Source organism: Anolis sagrei, chromosome 5 (assembly GCF_037176765.1).
Source record: "Anolis sagrei isolate rAnoSag1 chromosome 5, rAnoSag1.mat, whole genome shotgun sequence".
Lineage (NCBI taxonomy): Eukaryota > Metazoa > Chordata > Lepidosauria > Squamata > Dactyloidae > Anolis > Anolis sagrei.
This window is the reverse complement of record NC_090025.1, coordinates 165,933,437-165,954,079: the sequence shown is the minus strand read 5'-3', so window position 1 is coordinate 165,954,079 and position 20,643 is coordinate 165,933,437. Positions and strand designations below refer to the sequence as shown.

At 39.3% G+C, this 20,643-nt stretch overlaps 1 protein-coding gene across 1 annotated transcript; it reads right to left on the bottom strand.

Moving 5' to 3' along the window:
* Positions 1-856: 856 nt before the first annotated feature.
* Positions 857-20,595, bottom strand: SSTR3 (somatostatin receptor 3). Its single transcript, XM_060776998.2, has 3 exons — positions 20,506-20,595; positions 18,775-18,842; positions 857-5,123 (listed from the first exon to the last, which is right to left on the bottom strand). The coding sequence occupies exon 3, from the start codon at positions 5,080-5,082 to the stop codon at positions 3,856-3,858; it is 1,227 nt and encodes a 408-aa protein (XP_060632981.2). The 5' UTR covers positions 5,083-5,123; positions 18,775-18,842; positions 20,506-20,595; the 3' UTR covers positions 857-3,855.
* Between the last annotated feature and the right edge of the window lie 48 nt (positions 20,596-20,643).

Below are 20,643 nucleotides of genomic sequence, written 5' to 3'. Positions count from 1 at the left end.
TAATTAAAAGTTGTTGAACTGCTGACATTGATAAGAACGGTGGCAATGATTAACTGTTGAACTTTTGGGGAAAAACAATTTGTTTCCATTAATCAGAAACAACAGCTCTTTTAAGTTAAGGAAATGTTTACAAGATTCCTTATGTTAAGAAGGAAGTCAACACAAGCCTTGTTCTTTATCAACCCCAAATACAAAGAGTCAACATGTGTCCAGGAACTGATGAAGCCAGGATGTTTCAGGTTGGAAAAATGTCTATCATTCAGTTACAACTTTGAAACAACATAGCAGAATATTCCTATAAAATACTCAATCTAATAATTCTCAAGTCTGGCAGACCAGAGGAGTCTGGTCCAACTGTCACTCTGCTCCTTGGGAAGGAGAGAATTGGTATATTTTTGAGTCACATATGTATTTGGAAGTGGCAGATCTGCAGTGGAAAGCAGAAGTCTGGTCACTTGGGCTCTTTTCTCAAGGAAAGAGAAAAGAGTGCAACTTTGGAGTTTTGGATTTTGTGCAGGGAGCCAGCTTCTGCTCTATGGAAAACAGAGATCTGATTCTTGGTGTTGTGCTTAGGGAAAGGATGCACTATGAAGTTTAAGAAGTTTTGGAACTATGCATTGGCAGATTTGCAAGGAAGCAGTCTGGCCTAAGAGATGTTCTTCATGGAGGAAGACTGTAGAAATGATGATATATGAATGAGGATGTCTGAATGTATATGTGTAAGTGAATGCTGAGTACAAATATAATGTGCAGATTTAATAAATGTGGATTTGATATGTGTGGGTATGAATGAACTGAATGAAAGGAATGAATGAATGAGAGCTAATAATTTTGGAGACACAATTCCTGGAATGTAATTCCCATTTGTTTGTTAGCCAATGTAACTGCAGATTGTTTGTGAATTAAGTTGTAGTTACATAGAATCTGTATGTCTGTATGTGTACATGTTGTCCTGTAAAAGTTTTGATATACTTTCTCTTACTGGAAAATTGCAATAAGAAGAACCTATGTTTTAAAGTGATTGAAATGTTATTCTTTACAGTTGGTTCAAAGACCAGTACTGGGCCATGGACACCACTTGAGAGGTGCAACTCGGCGTGGTGATCCATAGCCCAAGCTACTGGCTTCTTGTCTTCTGTGACTTTAGGAGAAAGAAAGAAGCAGTTTTACTTAATGAGAACCAATATGATGCCATTCCTGACATACTGGGAAAGAAATCTTGCCAGTCCACATGACATAATTTAAGTCTATCCCACATAATCCTCAGAATTTCTTATTCCCATCTGGCCAGACCTTTCCTCACATCCAAAGTATTTAAGATTTAAGTGCTCTACATGGGAAGAAGGATGATAGCAGTCTGCTGCAAACCCGTCATCCCCATTTCTATGTGGGCTTTTGACATTTGGCAGTTCTTTCTCTCAATACCAAATATAAATATAAAGACAAGGTGAAGTTTTAATTCAGGATTTAATTTCATTCCTGGGTGAAAAGGCTCAGTGTTACATGAATGTTTTTGACACACTTGTTATGCTTCCTCCTTCTACTTTATACTCTCTGGCACTACATCATCCCCTTATCATCACAACTTCTAAAATGGACCCTGAGACATTTCAGGGGGAAAGATGCTTGAAGAGCAATACTATTTTGGATCTGACCCTGAACTGAAAAGGCAGCAAGGACAAAAATGGATTCATGGTTCTGGTGAATATATGTTTTTTCCCCCTGAAGAACCGGTCTCTCTTCTGAAATGCTACGTACATATGGCAAGGTGTCTCTTCCTGCCTTGTTCACTGCTTACCACATGGGTACAGCAACCATAAGCTGTTGAAAGGAAAGTTATATTTAAAGAACCCCTCTTAAACATATTCCATATGTTGTAAAGCTGCAAGGAGGATCATTACAGTATTTAGCATGAGACAGCAGTATAGAGCAGTGCTACAAAAGTGGTGGTTGATGGACTGATCCCAGCTGTCCAGCCATTAATAGTGAGTCCTTGATAAGCTTCCAGGAAAGAAACAAATGGACCCTGGGAGGAAAAAAAAACAACCCTGCCAGTCAGATAGATTGATCTGCATTGCTTTAGATCACTGTGAAATGGCATCTAGATATATTGAACAAAAATGACAATCATCCTCAAATAACATGGTTATGTGTGCTAAGGGTGATGGCAGTTCCAGACCAACATATATGAAGGCAACTGGAATTTGGCAATCTGTACCCACACACCTCTGTAGTCAGCCATCCTTACAACATGCTGATGTTGAAGGTTTGCATTATTATACTCCCACAGCAGGGTGGAGTGCTGAGTGAAGATGGAACCAACCACAATTCCCTTCCTTCATGTGGACTCTAAGATGTGCTTGGAAAATGGTAGATAAAGATCTTTTGGTAGATCTCTGGGTGATTTGTGATAAATCAAGAAGGATTTCTGATTCCCAATAGTTTAACAATAAACATGAGAAACCTTTCTTCTCCTCCTCCTAAATTAGGACATTAAAATCAAGAAATTTTGGTGACAGACGGGTAGATTTGTACATGAAAACAATAGTGGCCGATGGCTTTCATGTCAGCACAGTGATGAATTCACAAAGAATTTAGGAAGGTTTAAAAGAGCTATCCAAGGTACTGAATTTATTTCAGATTAATGTTTAATAATTCAGGCACCATCTACACTGACATATAATGTAGTTTCAAACTGTGTTATGTGGCAGTATAGATAGGCCTTGGAAAGATCCTTTAAACTTGGATTTAAATTTGGATGCATCACCTCACAGGCAAGGCACCAACTGTCATTGTGTTAAAAGATTTCTGCAATGACATCAGTTCTTCCATCCACGACATATTCCTGCACTAAGCATGCAGTCAAAAAGATCCTCTTTCCTCACTCCTTAGTAGATGTCTTCTAGGTTTGGCAAAGTTACTTTTGTGAACTGTAGCTCTCAGAATCAGGGTTCTATGAACTGTGGCCTAAAAGACCCAGGAACTTTACTTCTGCCTTTCTCTTTCCTCTCAGACAACTACCAATATTTTGGATTCAATTAATGAATTTAAGAGTTTTATAGGGGAGAGAAACCCCCACATCTATCCTGCTTAAGAAATAGAATTAAAGTCATGGTGTCATTAAAATTCTCTTAAGGCAGCCTTCCTCAACTTGATCCTTTCTATCAGCTGGATCAGCCTGAAGACCTTTCTAGTTCAGCGTTTTGGCACACAGTAACCAACCGTATTTTGATAGGCAGTCTTCCAAAAGAACATAAGAGCACCCTATATCCCTCCTAGATTCCCATGTGTTACACCCCAAATCTCATGCTTTCTGATTTCATTGCCTGGTGAATTCAGGTATTGTAGTCATACTCATAAGCAGGGTGTTGGCTTGGGGAAGGCTGTATTAAGATATTTTGCTTTGCTTGTTTGTGTAAATGTGGCTAAATTATTCATAAATTGAACTTCAGAAGCAGTCAAGGAGACAGATTCTTAGTGTGGCGACAAAGCCATAATAAATAAATGACCCCCTTTTACTATAAAATGCTGACATGTATACATTGAAGAGTAATGTCTGTCAAAGGCAGATAAGTATATTGAAGAGTAACTCAGTTCAGCCGGGGAAGGTCCCTTTTTAAAATCAAATCCAAAAACTTTTGCTCCTACCCAGCAGTAGTTGTGATTCTGGTGTGGCCAGTGGAAATCATTATTGAACCTTTCTTTGGAGAACAGAACTGGGTATTTATCAACCCACATTGCTTCCAGGCTTCCTTAAACCCTTTAGACACAGCTTAATTTATGGGCAATCCCTTTACTTGTTACTCTGTGTGATTCATAGCCAGAGAATTTCAAAGAGAATAAAGTTCCTAGTCATTATAAGTAGCTAATGCTCATGATGCTGGGCTTCTCACAGCTGACAGGTTCCTCAGGAAGTTGCTTCTGTTCACTTCCTCTTCCAGACCCACTGATGGAACGACACTCTTGTCTGCCATTACCATTCTGGGCAATCTTGCAGATCTCGCTTGTTTCTGCCTCCATCTCTTCTTCTTCTTCCTCCTCCTCCTCCTCCTCCTCTTCTTCCATCTTACCTGCTGCAGTTGCTGCTACATCTTGGCTCTGCACTCGACGGGATGGCCTCAAGAGGGCCCTACGGAAACCCTGCTTGAAGCGATAGGAGAGGAAGCCATAGATTATGGGATTAGCACAGCTGTTGGCATAGGGCAGCACTACAACAAGGAAGTAGATACCAAAAAGAGAAGGTTCCTCTGGCAAAGTCCAGATAACATTGATGATATTGAGCACATAGAAAGGCAGCCAGCAGAGCACAAAAACAGCCACTACAGCTACCACCATGTGTGTGACCCGCTGCTCAGATAACTTGCGCTTGGCTGTCACTGCTCGTACCTTCCTGCCTGAAGATCGAACCTTGACAACAATAAGGAGATAGCATAGGCAAATGACCAGCAGTGGTCCAAAGAAGCCAAGTGTAGCTGTGTAGATAATGAATCCAGTTTGCCATACAGCTGCAGGCTCAGGCCACTTAATGTGACATGTGTTCATACCCTGAGGGACTTCTGAAAACACCAATACTGGCAGCACAACTATTGAAGAGAGTACCCAGACAGTGGCACTGACTGCCTTGGCCACTCGTGCTGTCCTCCATTTTGAAGATTTCACAGGGTGAACCACAGCCAAGTAGCGGTCAACACTCATCACAGTCAGGCAAAAAATACTAGTGAATTGGTTGGTGGCATCCACAGCCATGACCAGCCGGCACATAAATGAACCAAAGGGCCAATAAGACAAAGCATTTTGAGCAGCCAAGAAGGGAAGGCCAAGCATAAAGAGTTCATCTGCCAGTGCCAAGTTGAAGATGTAGACGTTGGTTACAGATTCACTGACTGAGTGGCACAAAACCACATAGATGACTAAGGAATTCCCAGCTAGTCCTACTACACAGACAATGAGGTATACTATAGGAATAAGGACACCACTGACATCCACACCAAGGGTGGTAGCTAGAGAAATGTTCTTAGAAACAGATATTGTTGTGTTCTCTTCCCAAGAACTCAGTGTAGTGGTGAAGTTGAAATTGTCCATGGCAGAAATGTTCAGCCCACTGGATCTGTTGAAAGGGAGGTCTGCATTTAAGAAGAGCATAAGAGTTAATGTCTAATTCACTGTATAATCCACAGTATAGTAAGCTAAAATATACAACTAACAGAGGAAAAAGTATTAGAGTAGGGTTTTGGGTTTCCAGAGCTTTATTTAGTCCCCACCTTATTTTTCTGGAAACCCATTACAACAAATAGCGACATGCTGTTACATGCCATTGAGCTGTTGGCTAACATCATTGGCACATACATGGCCAGCAACCCCATTCTCATAAATCCTACTCATAATCCCTTACCACATTGGCTGGGGCTTCTAAAAACTCGAGACAGAGAATTCCAGAAGGCCAAATATTTCTCATGCTTGCTCCTCATACTCAATTATCTGTTTTAGAAAAATGTCTTGTTGTGGAAACAAGGATTGGTGGTAAAGCTTAAGTGGAGACAGCTTTTCCCCATGATTACTCTTTTCAGGAGTAAATTTCCCTCCTGAGGGGAAAATTACTTTCACTTCCTGTTGTCTTACCCCTGTTCTTAACTATGAGTCATTTGTAAGTTGGATATTTGTATTTCAGGGATTGCTTGTAGTGATAGAAGAGTTATTCCAAGGCTTACTAAGCTGTGATGCCTATTCCTTAGTTGACTAATATCTGGAAGCTGCAATATATATTCCAGAGAAGGTGAAGGCTTTGGTAGTAGAAGTATGTAACATCCACAGTTGTTACTCAGGCACATAGGTCAACTTGTTTCGACTATTTAGGTAATTATTGAGCAATGTTACTGGGTCACTGGACTGGGAGCAGTATGAAGCCTAATATAATGGTCAGAATAAGATTCAGTCACCAACCTCCATACTGTTTATAAAATGGAACTGGGGTAGTCAGCCATCACATGTAGGAACAGCCCTTAAGAGACCTTTTCAAACCAGGTAAGGTATACATTCCAAAATAAGAAGAACCACATTGAACCACACTAAAGGTATATTTGATCCAGCCTCCATCAGAAAATAATGTTATTTTTAATTGTGTGCTCCATCCTAATATATAACTTGTAGCTACCTTAACTAGTAGCCTTTGATAGTACCAAAATCCAAGAATTTTCCCAGTCTTCTTTGGAATCCATCTACATTGACAACCATTGCAGTGAGTTCCGTAGCTCATAGTACTTCCGTAGCTCATAGTACTTCTGCCTACTTTTTCCTCCTGAGCATCAGTGTTGGCAACTTTTCCTAATTGGGGAGTTGTTTTAGCTTGTGTTTCCTGTGATGCATTTTCAGCCATTTTTCTAATTTGGTAATATCCAGAAAACACTATATCTTTTGTGATAGAGCTAGAGGGAACACCTCTCTGCAGCAGGTGAACAAGCATTTGCTGTTCCTATATTTCTCACTGAACAAACTATTGCTAGGTCATTTAGCCTGTAGCTTTGAGCCAGTTACTATGACACCCTTGCTCAGGACTGGATTAATTATTATGCTCACTTGTGCCCTAGAATAAAGGCCACATTAAACTAAGTATTTGTTATACTGCAATGGAAATCTATCTGTATTTATAGAAAGAAAATGACTATCCTACATGCCTTCACGGGCCTTATTATCATTTCTTGATATTCTCTGCTTCTCATCACATCTCACTCTCCTGTAGGCTACAAGAATAGCTGCTGATGGTAATGGGTGGAGGAACTAGTTGTTTAACGAAATCAAACTGTGGTATAGGCAATGTGGATCAAGTCTTAGGTCCATAATTATAGTGCGACAAAAATATTGTAGGATTTCCAAAATGAGAAATGGAGAGAAACTTAACTTGACTGAACTGTCTTACTCCCATATGCAACTATACAAGCCACATTAGAAACTGTGGGCAGGCAGGAACATGCAAAAATTATTAATAATGAAGAATAGTCAAAATTACTACTTTAAACAGAGAAACCTTGTCATTTAAGAACTGAGTTTAGGAAGGGCAAGGTTCTTTCCCTCCTTTCCATTTCTTCCTGCTGAGTTGATTGAGTGCAAAGTACTTCTGCAATATGAACTTAGGGCCTTTCCACACAGCCATATAACCCAGAATACCAAGGCAAGAAATCCTACAATATCTGCTTTGAATTGGGTTATCTGAGTCCACACTGTCATACATTCCAGTTCCAAACAGGTATTGTGGGATTTTCTGGGTTATATAGCTATGTGGAAGGGCCCTAAATTTGCAAGCAGCTGAGGACAAAGGGAGAAAGTGGGAAGAGAAGGGAAAGAAAAAAACCTGAAACATTTAGAACAGACATGGGCACACTTTTTTGCCTTGTGGCCTAATTGTGGGCCCGACCCAGAGGGCAAGGTCAGGAGGGAGGGTGGCCGGACATGCGCTGGGTGGGATGACCCCAGAAGAAAATGTCTTCCTATGTGGGACAGAGATAATTTGAGTTTTGAAAATGTGAATGCCATTGAAAGTGAAGATGGAGACTTCTTTTTTGAAGGCTTTACCCAGAGGCCATCTGTTGGGGGTGCTTTCAATGTGATTTTCCTGCTTCTTGGCAGGGAGTTGGCCTAGATGGCTCATGAGATCTCTTCCAACTCTATGATTCTAAGACTCTATGAAATTGAAAAAAAAATCCTCATATACAATGGTAGATCCCTTTTTGTTACAGGACTGGAATTTGGGATGTGAATCTGTGGAGATCTGTGGATAGAGGGATGCTAGGCTGGATCTACAGTGCCCTATATCCCAGAGTCTCATCCCAGATAATCTATTTTGAACTTGATTATATTAATTTTTTATTTTATTTACAGCATTTTTATCCCACCCTTCTCAACCCCCAAGGCTAACACAGGCAGCAATTCGATGCCACAATATCAATAAACATAGGTATAAAATACATAAAAGGTTAAAAACAGTAACAATTAATTCTATAATCACATATCTGTTACCAATTATCATAACAGTTGTCAGGTCCAGTTCCATGTTCAAAGTGCTGCTGTGTCCACTAGCCAAAAGCCCGGTTCCAAAACCACGATTTTAGTCCCTCATCCCCACCAGACGAGTTTGTGCGGCTGGTGGGACCGAGAGCAGGGACTCCCTGGCAGATCTTAGACTATGAGGGAGACGTAGAGGGAGATACGTTCAGATAAGTAAGCTGGGCTGGAACCGTATAGGGCTTTATAGGCCAAGACCAGCACTTTGAATTATGCTTGGAAGTGGACCGGCAGCCAGTGGAGCTGACATAACAGGGGGGTGGTATGCTCCCTGTATGGCGCTCCCTGTATGGCGCTCCTGTATGGAGTAATCTGGCTGCCGCCCGTTGGACTTTCTGAAGAGTCCTCAAAGGAAACTCCACATAGAGTGTGTTGCAGTAATCTATTCGGGATGTAACCAAAATGTGGACAACCATGGCCAGATCAGACTTCCCAAGGTATGGCCGCAGCTGGCGCACAAGCTTTAACTGTACAAAAGTCTACACTGCTAATCTGCCAATCCAAACTCTGGAAAAGATTGATCAACATTATCAAAAAAGCCCAGTCACACAGAAATTGACATTTCATTCTAATGGATTGGTTCATACTATGTTTTAGAGACTTCCACAGTCACAAGAAATCAACCTCCAGCATCCTGTTAAAATCCATAGATGGCACTATCTTCTGTATATGCCTGGACTCTTTTAACATTGGGGCAGATTAACCAATCTATTGTACATTTTGTGATAAAAGTATGAAACTCAAAACAGAGACAGATATTCATATTGCTAAGAGATTAGGATATTTGAACACAGCTGGAAAGCTAACTGTTACAGTGAAAAACGTAAGACATATTTATTAACTGCAATAAATGCAAAATAGTACCAAGATATAGATGCTGCAGAGCAAAAGTTATAGGAAAGTGAATATTCAGTGTAAGAAAGATCTGCTATACATTTAATTGTCTAAATGATGTTTATGTGTTATGTATAATATGATTTTAATGGTCTTAATTTATAGTTATATGTCATTGTTTTAGATATTATGCTTTGGTTTTAAATGTACGTTGGCATTGAATCTTGCTATTACTTGATGTACACCTCTTTGAGTCCCCATCAGAGGTGAGACAAGTGGTATATAAATGCAGGAAATCTATATAAATAAAAATGTAATGTTTGTTTGTGGGATTAACGGAACTCAAAAACCACTGGACGAATTGACACCAAATGTGGACACAATACACCTATCAGGCCAACGAGTGACCATCAGTCATAAAACACCAAAAAACACAGCGGAAGGGACTTAAAAAGCTAAAAAATAAAATATACATTACAATGCATGCCCATAACCACATATATATACGCAAACACACATATATACACATATACACAAATATATACACACACACAAAGCACATATATACAGACTGAGCCACAGCAACACATGGCAGGGGACAGCTAATAAATGAATAAATAAATAAATCTTACATTTGAACAAAGTGCTGCTATCAGATAATGCTGTCCAATATAAGACTGCAACACAACACATAAAAAGGAGCAAATAGATTCAGCCTCATTATTGCAATCTCTGAATGCAACGAGTGATTCCTTAGTGGTGCTTAAACAAAGCAACCTGCTTGCTTACCTTTTAACTGCCTTATTATATTGAGAACCAAGGCAGCTGAACAATGTTTTTGCAACCCTTTCAATGTAGGCTTGTGACTTAAGCCAGGATTTTAATAATTGATCATCAGCTCTCAGGCAGAAAATGAAGAGCGTGACTTTTTCCTAAGACTCCCAAAGCACAGGAAACAACAACAAATTTGAAAGGGTTATGCTCTGTAAACTACTTTCCTTGGGATTTCAAAAGTTGTGCACACAGACACTTAAATGTTGTAAATAAAAATGTAACACTACATTCTATGGTATAAAACAACTAAGAAGAATACCTGCTCTACCCATAAATAAATACAAACTAAGAAGAGTAGTAGATATATCTGCCTCTTACCCTTGAGCAGCATTATTCAGAATGTTCACACAATTATTTGGAGTGTCTCTAAACTGTAGAAATAATGCATTTTGGCACCACTTTAACTGCCATGGGTCATTAATATGAAATCAAGGAAGCTGTCATTTTACAAGGCTTTTGGCCTTCACTGACAAAGAGTGCTAGAGCCTTGCCAAACTATAGCTCCCAGGATACCACAATATTGAGCTATAGCAGTTAAAGTGAGATCATACTGCATTAATTCTACAGTGTAGATACACCTTTCATCACCCATGAAATTTGTCTTTCAGTTCAGTAGGATTTTCACCTCTCTCATAAGAGCAAACGTTCAAGTGCTGAGAGGTTCTCTAAAGCAGGGGTTCTTAATCTTTTTCAGCCGTGGAGCCCTTCCTGAAGCAATTATTGTTATTATGCTTTTTGTCCTATAATGCCTATGTTGGGCATGGCTGCCACTTTGAAAACTATTTGTAAATGTATTCAGGAATCAGATGATCCTCTTTCCTATAACCAAATCTGTTGACTATTTAGTAAGCAAATGTTGTGCCGCATTATAATAAAACTATAATAATAAAACTTTATAATAATAAAACTATGACAACCTGGCTTTTGTAATTGTATGATATTGTATGATCTGTATTTTAATGTATTTTGTATTGATGTATTATGATGGTATTATGTTTACTATCTTTGTGTTGAATTTTCTGCTGTTAGCCGACCTGAGTCCCTCTTCGGAGGTCGAGAAGACCGGGTTATAAAAGCTCTAAATAAATAAACAAAAATAAATATTTATATGCTGCTCTTCCTCCTCAAAGGAACTAATTTCATTCTTTTGCCACACTGACATTTTCAGGCTCCCAACATCAGCATGAAGGGATGCAGTATGACCCCCAATATCTGCAAACTCAATCCCCATGGTTTCACTTCCATAAAGATATCCCCTTCAAATGTATTTGCGGGCCTCTCTAGGTCCTCTAGTGTGATTCTATGGTATGCTTCCTGCCCAAGTACAGTCAAGACACAGGGTTCACTATTATCAGTGGTTTCATTATTGCGAGAGGGACTTGGGACCATATTGCCCATGGATGCAGGGGTCTTACTCTATTGCCTTTGGCTTTGTACATCACGGTCAAATCCCTACCAACATTTCCACCTCCAGTGTTCTCATTCTCCAAGAAACAAAAAGCAGGCTTTGTTTATGGATTGTTTAATTATGAATTACTCAGGTGGAAATGCTTACAGGAGCTGAATTGTTTCATTTCAGAGGAAAAAGTGAGAAGAAATCAAATCACAGGGGAAAACCAAGAATAAAGAATATTCCTCATCCCCAGAGACCCTTCATTATTCAACCCTTGGACTTTCAAAAACTACTTATTAACTGAAGTAGCTGTATGACATGCAAATGCCCCCGTCTCAGTAACATTCTGTATTAACTACACTCTCCTTTCTTTTGATGTCTGATTAAATTTCCCTGGTCATTTGGAGAAATGATTGCAATGCATAGTGAAATCACTAATCTTCCAATAAAGTCCTGTCATTTGAGTCTCTCGGTAGTAGATAAGCAAAACCCAGAGCTCATTGTTTTGTTCTGTTTAATGAGAGGAAGGACTAAGGAACTGGTTTCTGCTTCTAATTCATTTTAATAGTGTTGTGATGGTGGTTGATCTTGTTATCCTTTCTTTTATTTTGAAGGCAAGAAGAGGACTGGAAAATACCAAGACAAGTTGCCGTAAGCCTGGCAGCAGAATTTGAGAAAGGTTCTACTTGGATTTTGATTCTCAGAATATCACAATTGCACTGCCCCCGATGGCACAGTGGGTTAAAGCACTGAGCTGTTGAACTTGCTGACCGAAAGGTTGCAGGTTCGAATCCGGGGAGTGGTGTGTGTGTGAGAGAGAGATAGATAGATAGATAGATAGAGAGAGGTCACAGGCTTGAATCCAGGGAGCGGTGTGAGCTCCTGCTGTTAGCCCCAGCTTCTGCCAACCTAGCAGTTCGAAAACATGCAACTGTGAGTAGATCAATAGGTACCACTCTGATGGGAAGGTAACAGCACTCCATGCAGTCGTAGCGGCCACATGACCTTGGAGGTGTCTACGGACAATGCCAGTTCTTTGGCTTAGAAATGGAGATGAGTACCAACCCCAGAGTTGGACACGACTGGACTTAATGTTAGGGGAAAACCTTTACCTTTAGAATCATAGAATCATAGAATCAAAGAGTTGGAAGAGACCTCATGGGCCATCCAGTCCAACCCCCTGCCAAGAAGCAGGAATATTGCATTCAAATCACCCCTGACAAATGGCCATCCAGCCTCTGCTTAAAAGCTTCCAAAGAAGGAGCCTCCACCACACTCCGGGGCAGAGAGTTCCACTGCTGAACGGCTCTCACAGTCAGGAAGTTCTTCCTAATGTTCAGATGGAATCTCCTCTCTTGTAGTTTGAAGCCATTGTTCCGCGTCCTAGTCTCCAAGGAAGCAGAAAACAAGCTTGCTCCCTCCTCCCTGTGGCTTCCTCTCACATATTTATACATGGCTATCATATCTCCTCTCAGCCTTCTCTTCTTCAGGCTAAACATGCCCAGTTCCCTAAGCCGCTCCTCATAGGGCTTGTTCTCCAGACCCTTGATCATTTTAGTCGCCCTCCTCTGGACACATTCCAGCTTGTCAATATCTCTCTTGAATTGTGGTGCCCAGAATTGGACACAGTATTCCAGATGTGGAAGTGATTATAGTGGCCGATTGATTCTGTAAGCAATTTTTCAAAAAGTAACTTTTCCTGGCTCTGGCTATGGCAGTAGTGGAAACCTATCCATTTTGCTTTCTCAAATTTCTTCAGCCTCCAAGTTCTTTCCATCCAAAACATGAAGAAATTTGCCAGAGCTTGTATTTTGTACTTCTTCAAAAATGAACTTAAATTTAAGAAATTATCCATGCTTGACAAATTTCATACAATCAGCCCTTCCCAAAATGGAAAGGATTATACTGTGTTTGCCTGTCATGTAACTCTTAGTCTTTCAGAAAAAAATGGAACAACCTTAATTCAGCTCTACAAAGAAATGATTGCATAACCACAAAGATTCAAAACTAGTAATAAAAACACAATATTCCCAAATGGATAAAATTGCTTTACTTTGTTCTATGTTCACATTTATTTTGATTTCTTTTCATCAAGTTTACAGGAAAAAATTGTCAAGTTTGGAGCACTTGTATTAAAAACAAAAACAAATGGAGTTCTCAACCAACTCTAATAACGGATCATCTTGGAAATCCCAAGCATCGTTTCAGACAGCAGATTTTGAGTGTCACTAAATGTGTACGGCATCTGCTGAGCAGACTTTCATATCCAATATCAGATGTTTCTTCATTTAACTGCCATAATTATTGCCAGGATATTTGTGCGTATTATTTACAACCAGTGTCAACAATATCATTAACATTTTCTGCACTCAATATCGCTCTGTTCCCAATCATAAACTTGTACGCAATACATATATACCTCAAGCTTGGATATAGCACTCCAGGCATTTGAGAAAGATATTGCAATCTACAAATCTCTAGCTAAGATACATCTGTTAGTTTTTAAGGGTTGCTCTTTGGTGGGAATAGGCTAACAGAGCTGCTGCTTTGAAAGCTTCTATAATGAAAGAGATTGTTAAGTTATTTACTTAGCCATGATTGTGTTTTTATTACTAGGAAGCCAGTATGGTATTTATTAAATTTTCTCCCTCATATACTGAAAGATATTGACAGGATTTGAGTGCTATGTACCTTGTTTTGAGAGGTACAGATTTATTTGCAGCTCTACCTCAAGCAGCTAAATGAGTTGTTTTTCCTAGGCAGAGACTGAGAGGGAAGGAGGGAGGGATGAAGGGAAAGAGAAGAGAGGATAACTCCTGAGAGTTTACATTAATATGTTTAAATCAATGCAAATGTATCACTGACTCACAGGTCTCTACAATGTAAAATAAGGCAAGTAGCCATTTATACCAGAAATCAGTTTCTTGTGATATCGTATCCTCTCTTTATTTCTCCTTGTGTTTATGAAGCTTATTCAGTTTGTGGTTGTCTTTTCCTAACTTTATCTTAACTTCCATCCAGACTCAGAATGTGATGATGTCGCAGGGGATGGGGGTCTCTAGTCAAAAGATAACATGGTTGTATTATAGTAGTTTGATATCACTTGAACTGCCATAGCTTCATGCTATAGAAATTTGGAATTTCTAATTTGGAGTGATACTATTACTTACCAATCTCTGCTAGAAAACTTTAGCTGATCCACCTTGAATCAAGCATTAGAGTGCTCTAGTAGAGACATCCAAGTGCCTCGCCAAACCAAATCCCAGGTTTCCAAGAAAGTAGAGCTGTAGTGGCTAAAGTAATACTGCCATCTTCCAGGGGTGCTTTGACTATGTGTTCCTGTACGGCGAGGAGTTTTATTGAATGGCCCTCATGGTTTCTTCCAACTGTATTATTCTATTGTATCAAACTACTATAAATGTTTAGAGTGGGTATATTCCATTAGTAAGTCAGATACCCCTTAGCCACTGAAAGTGAGGGAAAAAAGAAATAAAGAACAAGCCAAAATTCACTGAATGGTTAGAATTTTCTACACATTTCTTCAATTCTCCATGGCGTGAGTTAAATTAAAATTAAAACTCCCTCATCTTCTAGTTGCAGGGAGGTCCAATGCTCTTTTAGTATAAAATGCTGGTTCTATGTCATAGGGATGTGCTAGTATGATGTAGTGTTTTGAATACTGGACTAGGGACTTTGTCATATGTAATAAAATCAGTGTTCCTACACATTTAAGAAATGGCTACCTATGGAGCCCAACACTTGTACTGTGAGTTCCAGGTATTTTGCTGTTCCTAAAGTGTGCTTTTTTCCTATGCTTCCTAAGTCACTTGGCAATCGACTTTTTTTTTCAATTTACTCTTTAGAGATGTGTAAAAATGTGAAATTTAACATGCAATGGGAACTTCTCATTGTCTGCTTGTAAAGATAACAATGACATCATTGTAGAAGAAGAGTGAGAGGCAGTATAGAATCCTTTCTTCCGCCATAATCTTTAGAATGGAGGAGAAGGAATAGTGATTTATATCTTTTTTAACAATGTAAATTCAATAGAGTTACCTTTTGAATTGAGAGATATCTGTACTTATATATTGTAATATAGAATAATACAGAATAGAAGAAATCCTGTTGAAAGATCTAGTGTTAAAAAGTACTTACGCAATCATAAACACAGAGGATTTCTTCAAGTAAAAGAAAACAGTGGAGGAAACAGTGGGAGGAAAATGTCTCCCATGTTGGGAAGGCAAAAGATAATTTGAAAAGAAAGCTGAATGAAGGAAAACATGCAATGGGTGTAGGAAAATAATTTGTTTAATTTCCAAATAGGGTGTTGCAAAGCTTAAGGGAAAAACAATGATCCCCAACGTGTTACTTATTGCATGGGATGAAGTCCTTAGACTCTAGTACAGTAGTGTTTAAGAACCTTATCAGACACAGGGAGAGAAGTGTCTTCTCCCCACTTCTCTCTGCTGCTGGAATGTTTAGCTCCGTGCTGGAAGCATCGTGGCAACAGATCCCAGAGGAGTCAGGTGTTTACCCAACTCCTCATTGGAGAAGAGAAGAGGCAAAGAGGGAGCAGGGACAGATGAGGAAATGATGTGGGAACAAAGAACATGGAAGCTGATGGAAGGGGAAAAGCCTGACAGTTCCCTCTGCTGTCCCATGATTTCCCCCGTTGTCCCCCAATTTACCCCTACTTATCTGATAAGGTCCCAAATCTTCATACACTCATGAAAACTGAGTGGGTAAAGGCACACAACAATTCCACAAGGTCATATTCATAAGTTTTGTGTCAAATCAGAGCAATGGCAAACCTAATTAAGGAATATAGTGGTAACTTAGAAATTGCTTGATATTGATAGGATCAGGCTGTGGTGCAGCTAGTTAGTAGCCAGCTGTATTAAATCACTACTGACAGAGAGGTCATGAGTTCAAAGCCTGTCTGGGCCAGAGTAATCTCCTGACCATTAATAGTCTAGCTTGCTGTCGACCTATGCAGCCCAAAAGACAGTTGCATCTGTCAAGTAGGAAATTTAGGTACTGATTTATGCGGGGAGGCTAAGTTAACTAACTTACAACACCATAAAACCTTCTAGCAGCATGCGTAAGAATGAGGAATTACTCAGTCAAGGACTCGGTGTCACAAGTGGATGATGAAGGGGCAGCTCCCCCTGTGGCTGGAATCGAACATACCCTCACGAAGCCGGAAAGGCTAGAATATTAAATTGCCTCTGTGTCTGTCTATATATGTTTTATGTCTAAATAGCATTGAATGTTTGCTATGTATATGTGCATTGTAATCCACCCTGAGTCCCCTGCCGGATGAGAAGGGTGGAATATAAATACTGTAAATAAATAAATACATGCATTTATTTGAAAAACTTTGTCCAGTTATTTCTCATTTCTGCAGGAGGGATGGGACAGATGTTTGTTTTGGCGAATTTTGTTAAGGATTTGCTCATATTGCTCATAGCGGCAATTGGAAAGGAAATTTTGGACAATTGCGACACTGGATTTTCCCGGCTTGGTTTCGGTTTTATTGGCATGTTAATTTACTGCTAAATGAATTTATTAATGATTTTTATAATGTTTTAAAATGCTTTTTTACTGTTTTAATTGTAATTCTTGTGGTGTATATGTCGACAGCATCATCTGATGCTTATGTAAGGCCGCCCCGAGTCCCCCTTGTGGGGAGAAGGGCGGGATAGAAATGTATGAAATAAATAAATAAATGTTCACCAATATTTTTCGTATTTGGTATGGAAATAAATGTTTCCTTTCTAAAGAAACAGATGTGGAAGAAAATAATCCAAATTAATCTATTTAGGTACAGGGCTTTTTTCAGAGTGCTTAACTCTTTAAAAGCTGGGTTTTAACAGTGCTAGTGGTGACTTAAGGTTGCCATTCTGTTTTCTCTTTTGGAGGTGGAAGGTTGAGTGGGATTTCATTTTTACTGATACAAGGACAATGTACCTATCTCACTGTAGGATTAGGCATACCTATTGAAATTGGCTGCTGCAAGTGTAGAACTGAAATTTCAGTCCATTTAAGAAGAATTTACTTTATTGTTATTTTTAAATAGTGCAGGGGTTAAACTGCTCAGCTGCTGAACTTGCTAACTGAAAGACTGCAGGTTCTAATCCAGGGAGTGGGGTGAGCTCCTGCTGTTAGCCCCAACTTCTGCCAATCTAGCAGTTCAAAAACATGCAAATGTGAGTAGATCAATAGGTATGCTCCGGCATAGAGCACGCTCCGGTTCTTATGCAGTCATGCCGGCCACATGACCTTGGAGATGTCTACAGACAACTCTAGCTCTTCAGCTTAGAAACAGAGATGAGCACCAACCCCCAGAGTTGGACATGACTGGACTTAATGTCAGGGGAAAACCTGTACCTTTACCTTACTGGAAAAAAATCCTGTCTCTATTCTAGAAGAATATGTCTGTGTTTGAAGATGTAGCATAGTAAATCTTTGTTTCCAATACTGTGAAATTGTAATTTCTTTGTTGTCTGCAAGAATGAAAACTATACAAATGTCTCAACTGGGGAGGTTTATGGGAGTTTTTGCAATAAAAATTTTTAATTTTAAAATGCCAACACTTTTTTTTACAAAAATATTGTGAAGGCTGTTAAACATAAATGCATTTTCACAGAAAAGGAAGGGTTTTCCTCACCAAGAACCTTGTCTTTTAAATAATATAAAATGATTTTACCCCATTACATTGCTTTTTTAGGCATTTTTTTTGTACAAAATATTTTCAGTGAAATCCAACCCCAAAAGAGGAAAGGACTCTTACCACTCTGATCTTTTCACTCTCACATAGGAGTGAACATCTTCGTGGCAGGTACCAAATTTGTTGACTACACTGTCTGAACCTTTTCCATGAGTTATATGAGACCTGTTGAGTCACCTTTTCTTACGATTATGAGAAAACTTGTGTATGTCCCTACAGTTCAAAGTATTTCCCATCTCTTGTGTATGATTTATATGACATAATTATGGTACAGTAGAGTCTTGCTTATCCAACCTTCGCTCATCCAACATTCTGTATTATCCAATGCAGTCTGCTTCCCACCCGGATCCACAGCTATTTCAATACATTGCAATGTTTTGGTGCTAAATTTGTAAATACAGTAATTACTACATAACATTACCATGTATTGAACTGCTTTTTCTGTCAATTTGATGTAAAACATGATGTTTTGGTGCTTAATTTCTAAAATCATAACGTAATTTGATGTTTAATAGGTTTTTCCTTAATCACTCCTTATTATCCAATGTTTTTGCGTATCCAACGTTCTGCTGGCCTGTTTATGTTGGATAAGCGAAACTATACTGTACTATAATTCTAGTTCAACCACCATGATTCCATCCTGTGGAATACTGGGATTTATAGTTCAGGAAGGTATGTTTAACGACTCTCATGTCTCACCAAACCCCAGGATCCCAAAGCATTCATCCAAGTGAATTAAAATTGAATCATAGCACTAAAACTATTGAATGTGAAATGGCCTCGTGTTATCTTTAAATAAAATCCCCAGAGGACCACTTCACTGTGCATACATTTCTGACGGCATTTGTCTCTACTTCTGGATTCACTTTGTAACATGAAGTCTACAGGTGGAGACAGATATGAATAACTTTACCATCATAATACTGACCATGTAGTGTTGCTCTTGTATTCTGGAAGCTCCTTAAAAACAACAACCAGCAACCTGCGCCATTTCATCTAAAGAAGAGAACAAAGAAATGGAAACCACACTTCTCAAACTTTACAAAACAAACAAACCAGAAATCTCAGATGTGAATGAAAATACCTTTAAAACCCCTTTAGATCAACATAACCATCTGTATTTTTTTGAAGTTTCATGGGAGAGGGATTTCTATAGATTCTGTCTCATGAGGATCTCTACTTTCAGATTTATCACCACAACTGCTGCTTCCAATAGCAACAGATGGTATTTAACAGAAGAAGAATGGCATTTGTTCCAAGGCAAAATGTCATGGCTTGAGTGCCAGGAAAAGGCAATATCTTAAATACCAACCAAGGCAGGAGATGGGGGGAAGAAAGCACTGTTTTCATTTGCGAAAACTAACTAGTAACACCTGTGTGTTTTCCTGTGCAAAAGAATTGGCACTGGAAATTGTTCCAATATGAGACAGATTAGAATTGTTTCACAGAACCCTTTGTGATTTGTAATACTTCCCTATTGTAGCATCATGCCTTTATACTGCCAGCTCTTTGGGAGAGTATATTATATCTTTATCTGTGTCCCATAAGCCAATGGCACCTGAGTTCAGCATTGGATATCAATGGTTCCAATGGGCACATTCTTAAGAATTTTAAGTGCCTGCAGCTTCCATTTTGTATACCCGGTCAAAGCAAGTCATGTCCTCTTTTTCTTATTAAACCCCTCTTTAACATTATGTCAATGTAGCAGTGAGCAAGAAATGGATGGTGAAAATTCTGGGTCTTTTTCTAGAAAGGAAAAGAAAACTCTTGCTTTGTTTATTCAGAATTATCTGGCAATGAGGCTAGAAGAAAAACACAGAGACACATACACCACACACACTTTGGTCCAATAATCTCTTCAAATTAAATGTTAGAACGCCTTGGAAACTGCTAAGCAGAAGCAACAACAGGGCAGAATGAAAAAAGATCAACGTATAGGTATGCATTTAATACTGATCACATCTGGGAAAAGTTATTTTTTCAGGCAATTCTTCTCAGTGGCCATGTTAGCTGAGGATTGGTACTTGTAATCCAAAATTAACCTTTCCCAAATTCTGATAATGATAATCAAATGAATAACATTCACCAGGAGACTGGATCTGAAATGACCTGCAATTATATCTTCTATATTTGAATGGCATTGCAACACATAATTTCTTGTGCAGTGTTTAGGAAACACCAGCAGTTGTCCTTTTCTGTCTTTGTGATGAATTGCAGCAATGCCCAGGAATTCCAGTTTCATAGTAATTCCCTATATCCCAAAGAACTCAATATATATCCCAATCATCCCACTGGGGTCCTAGGAAAGTTGGTAGAACTTTCCCTGAGCAAAGAGTTGCAGCTGAACGTAAGGGCTATAGTGTGAACTGAAAGACAACAGGTAGCCGCTGCAGTAAATTGACTAGGGACAACACAGGCAAATGACAAAACAGCCAGGAATCTATAGGTAAAGCCACCTGATGTGGTCTGCCATCCCACTTGATCTCTGTCCAACACAGTTTCTTTGGATTTTTATTTCCAAAATATGACTCTCTAAGATGTGGGGTGAGGTTAATGCACCAGGAAGTGCCATTTCCACAAGCTGCCAAAGTAAACTTTTGCATGCATGGACATTTGGGAGGGTATTTAAGAAGAAGCAGTGGGTTGGTCCAATACTTACATAGCAAGGATAATGCCTTCAGTCCTTGGGATGATGTTCCATCTCCTGGTTTCTTCCTCTTTTAGTAAAGGGTAGAAGTGAGTTGTGGGGTCTGTGAGATACAGGGTCTTACTGCAGGACTGGAATGCTCTCTTTCTC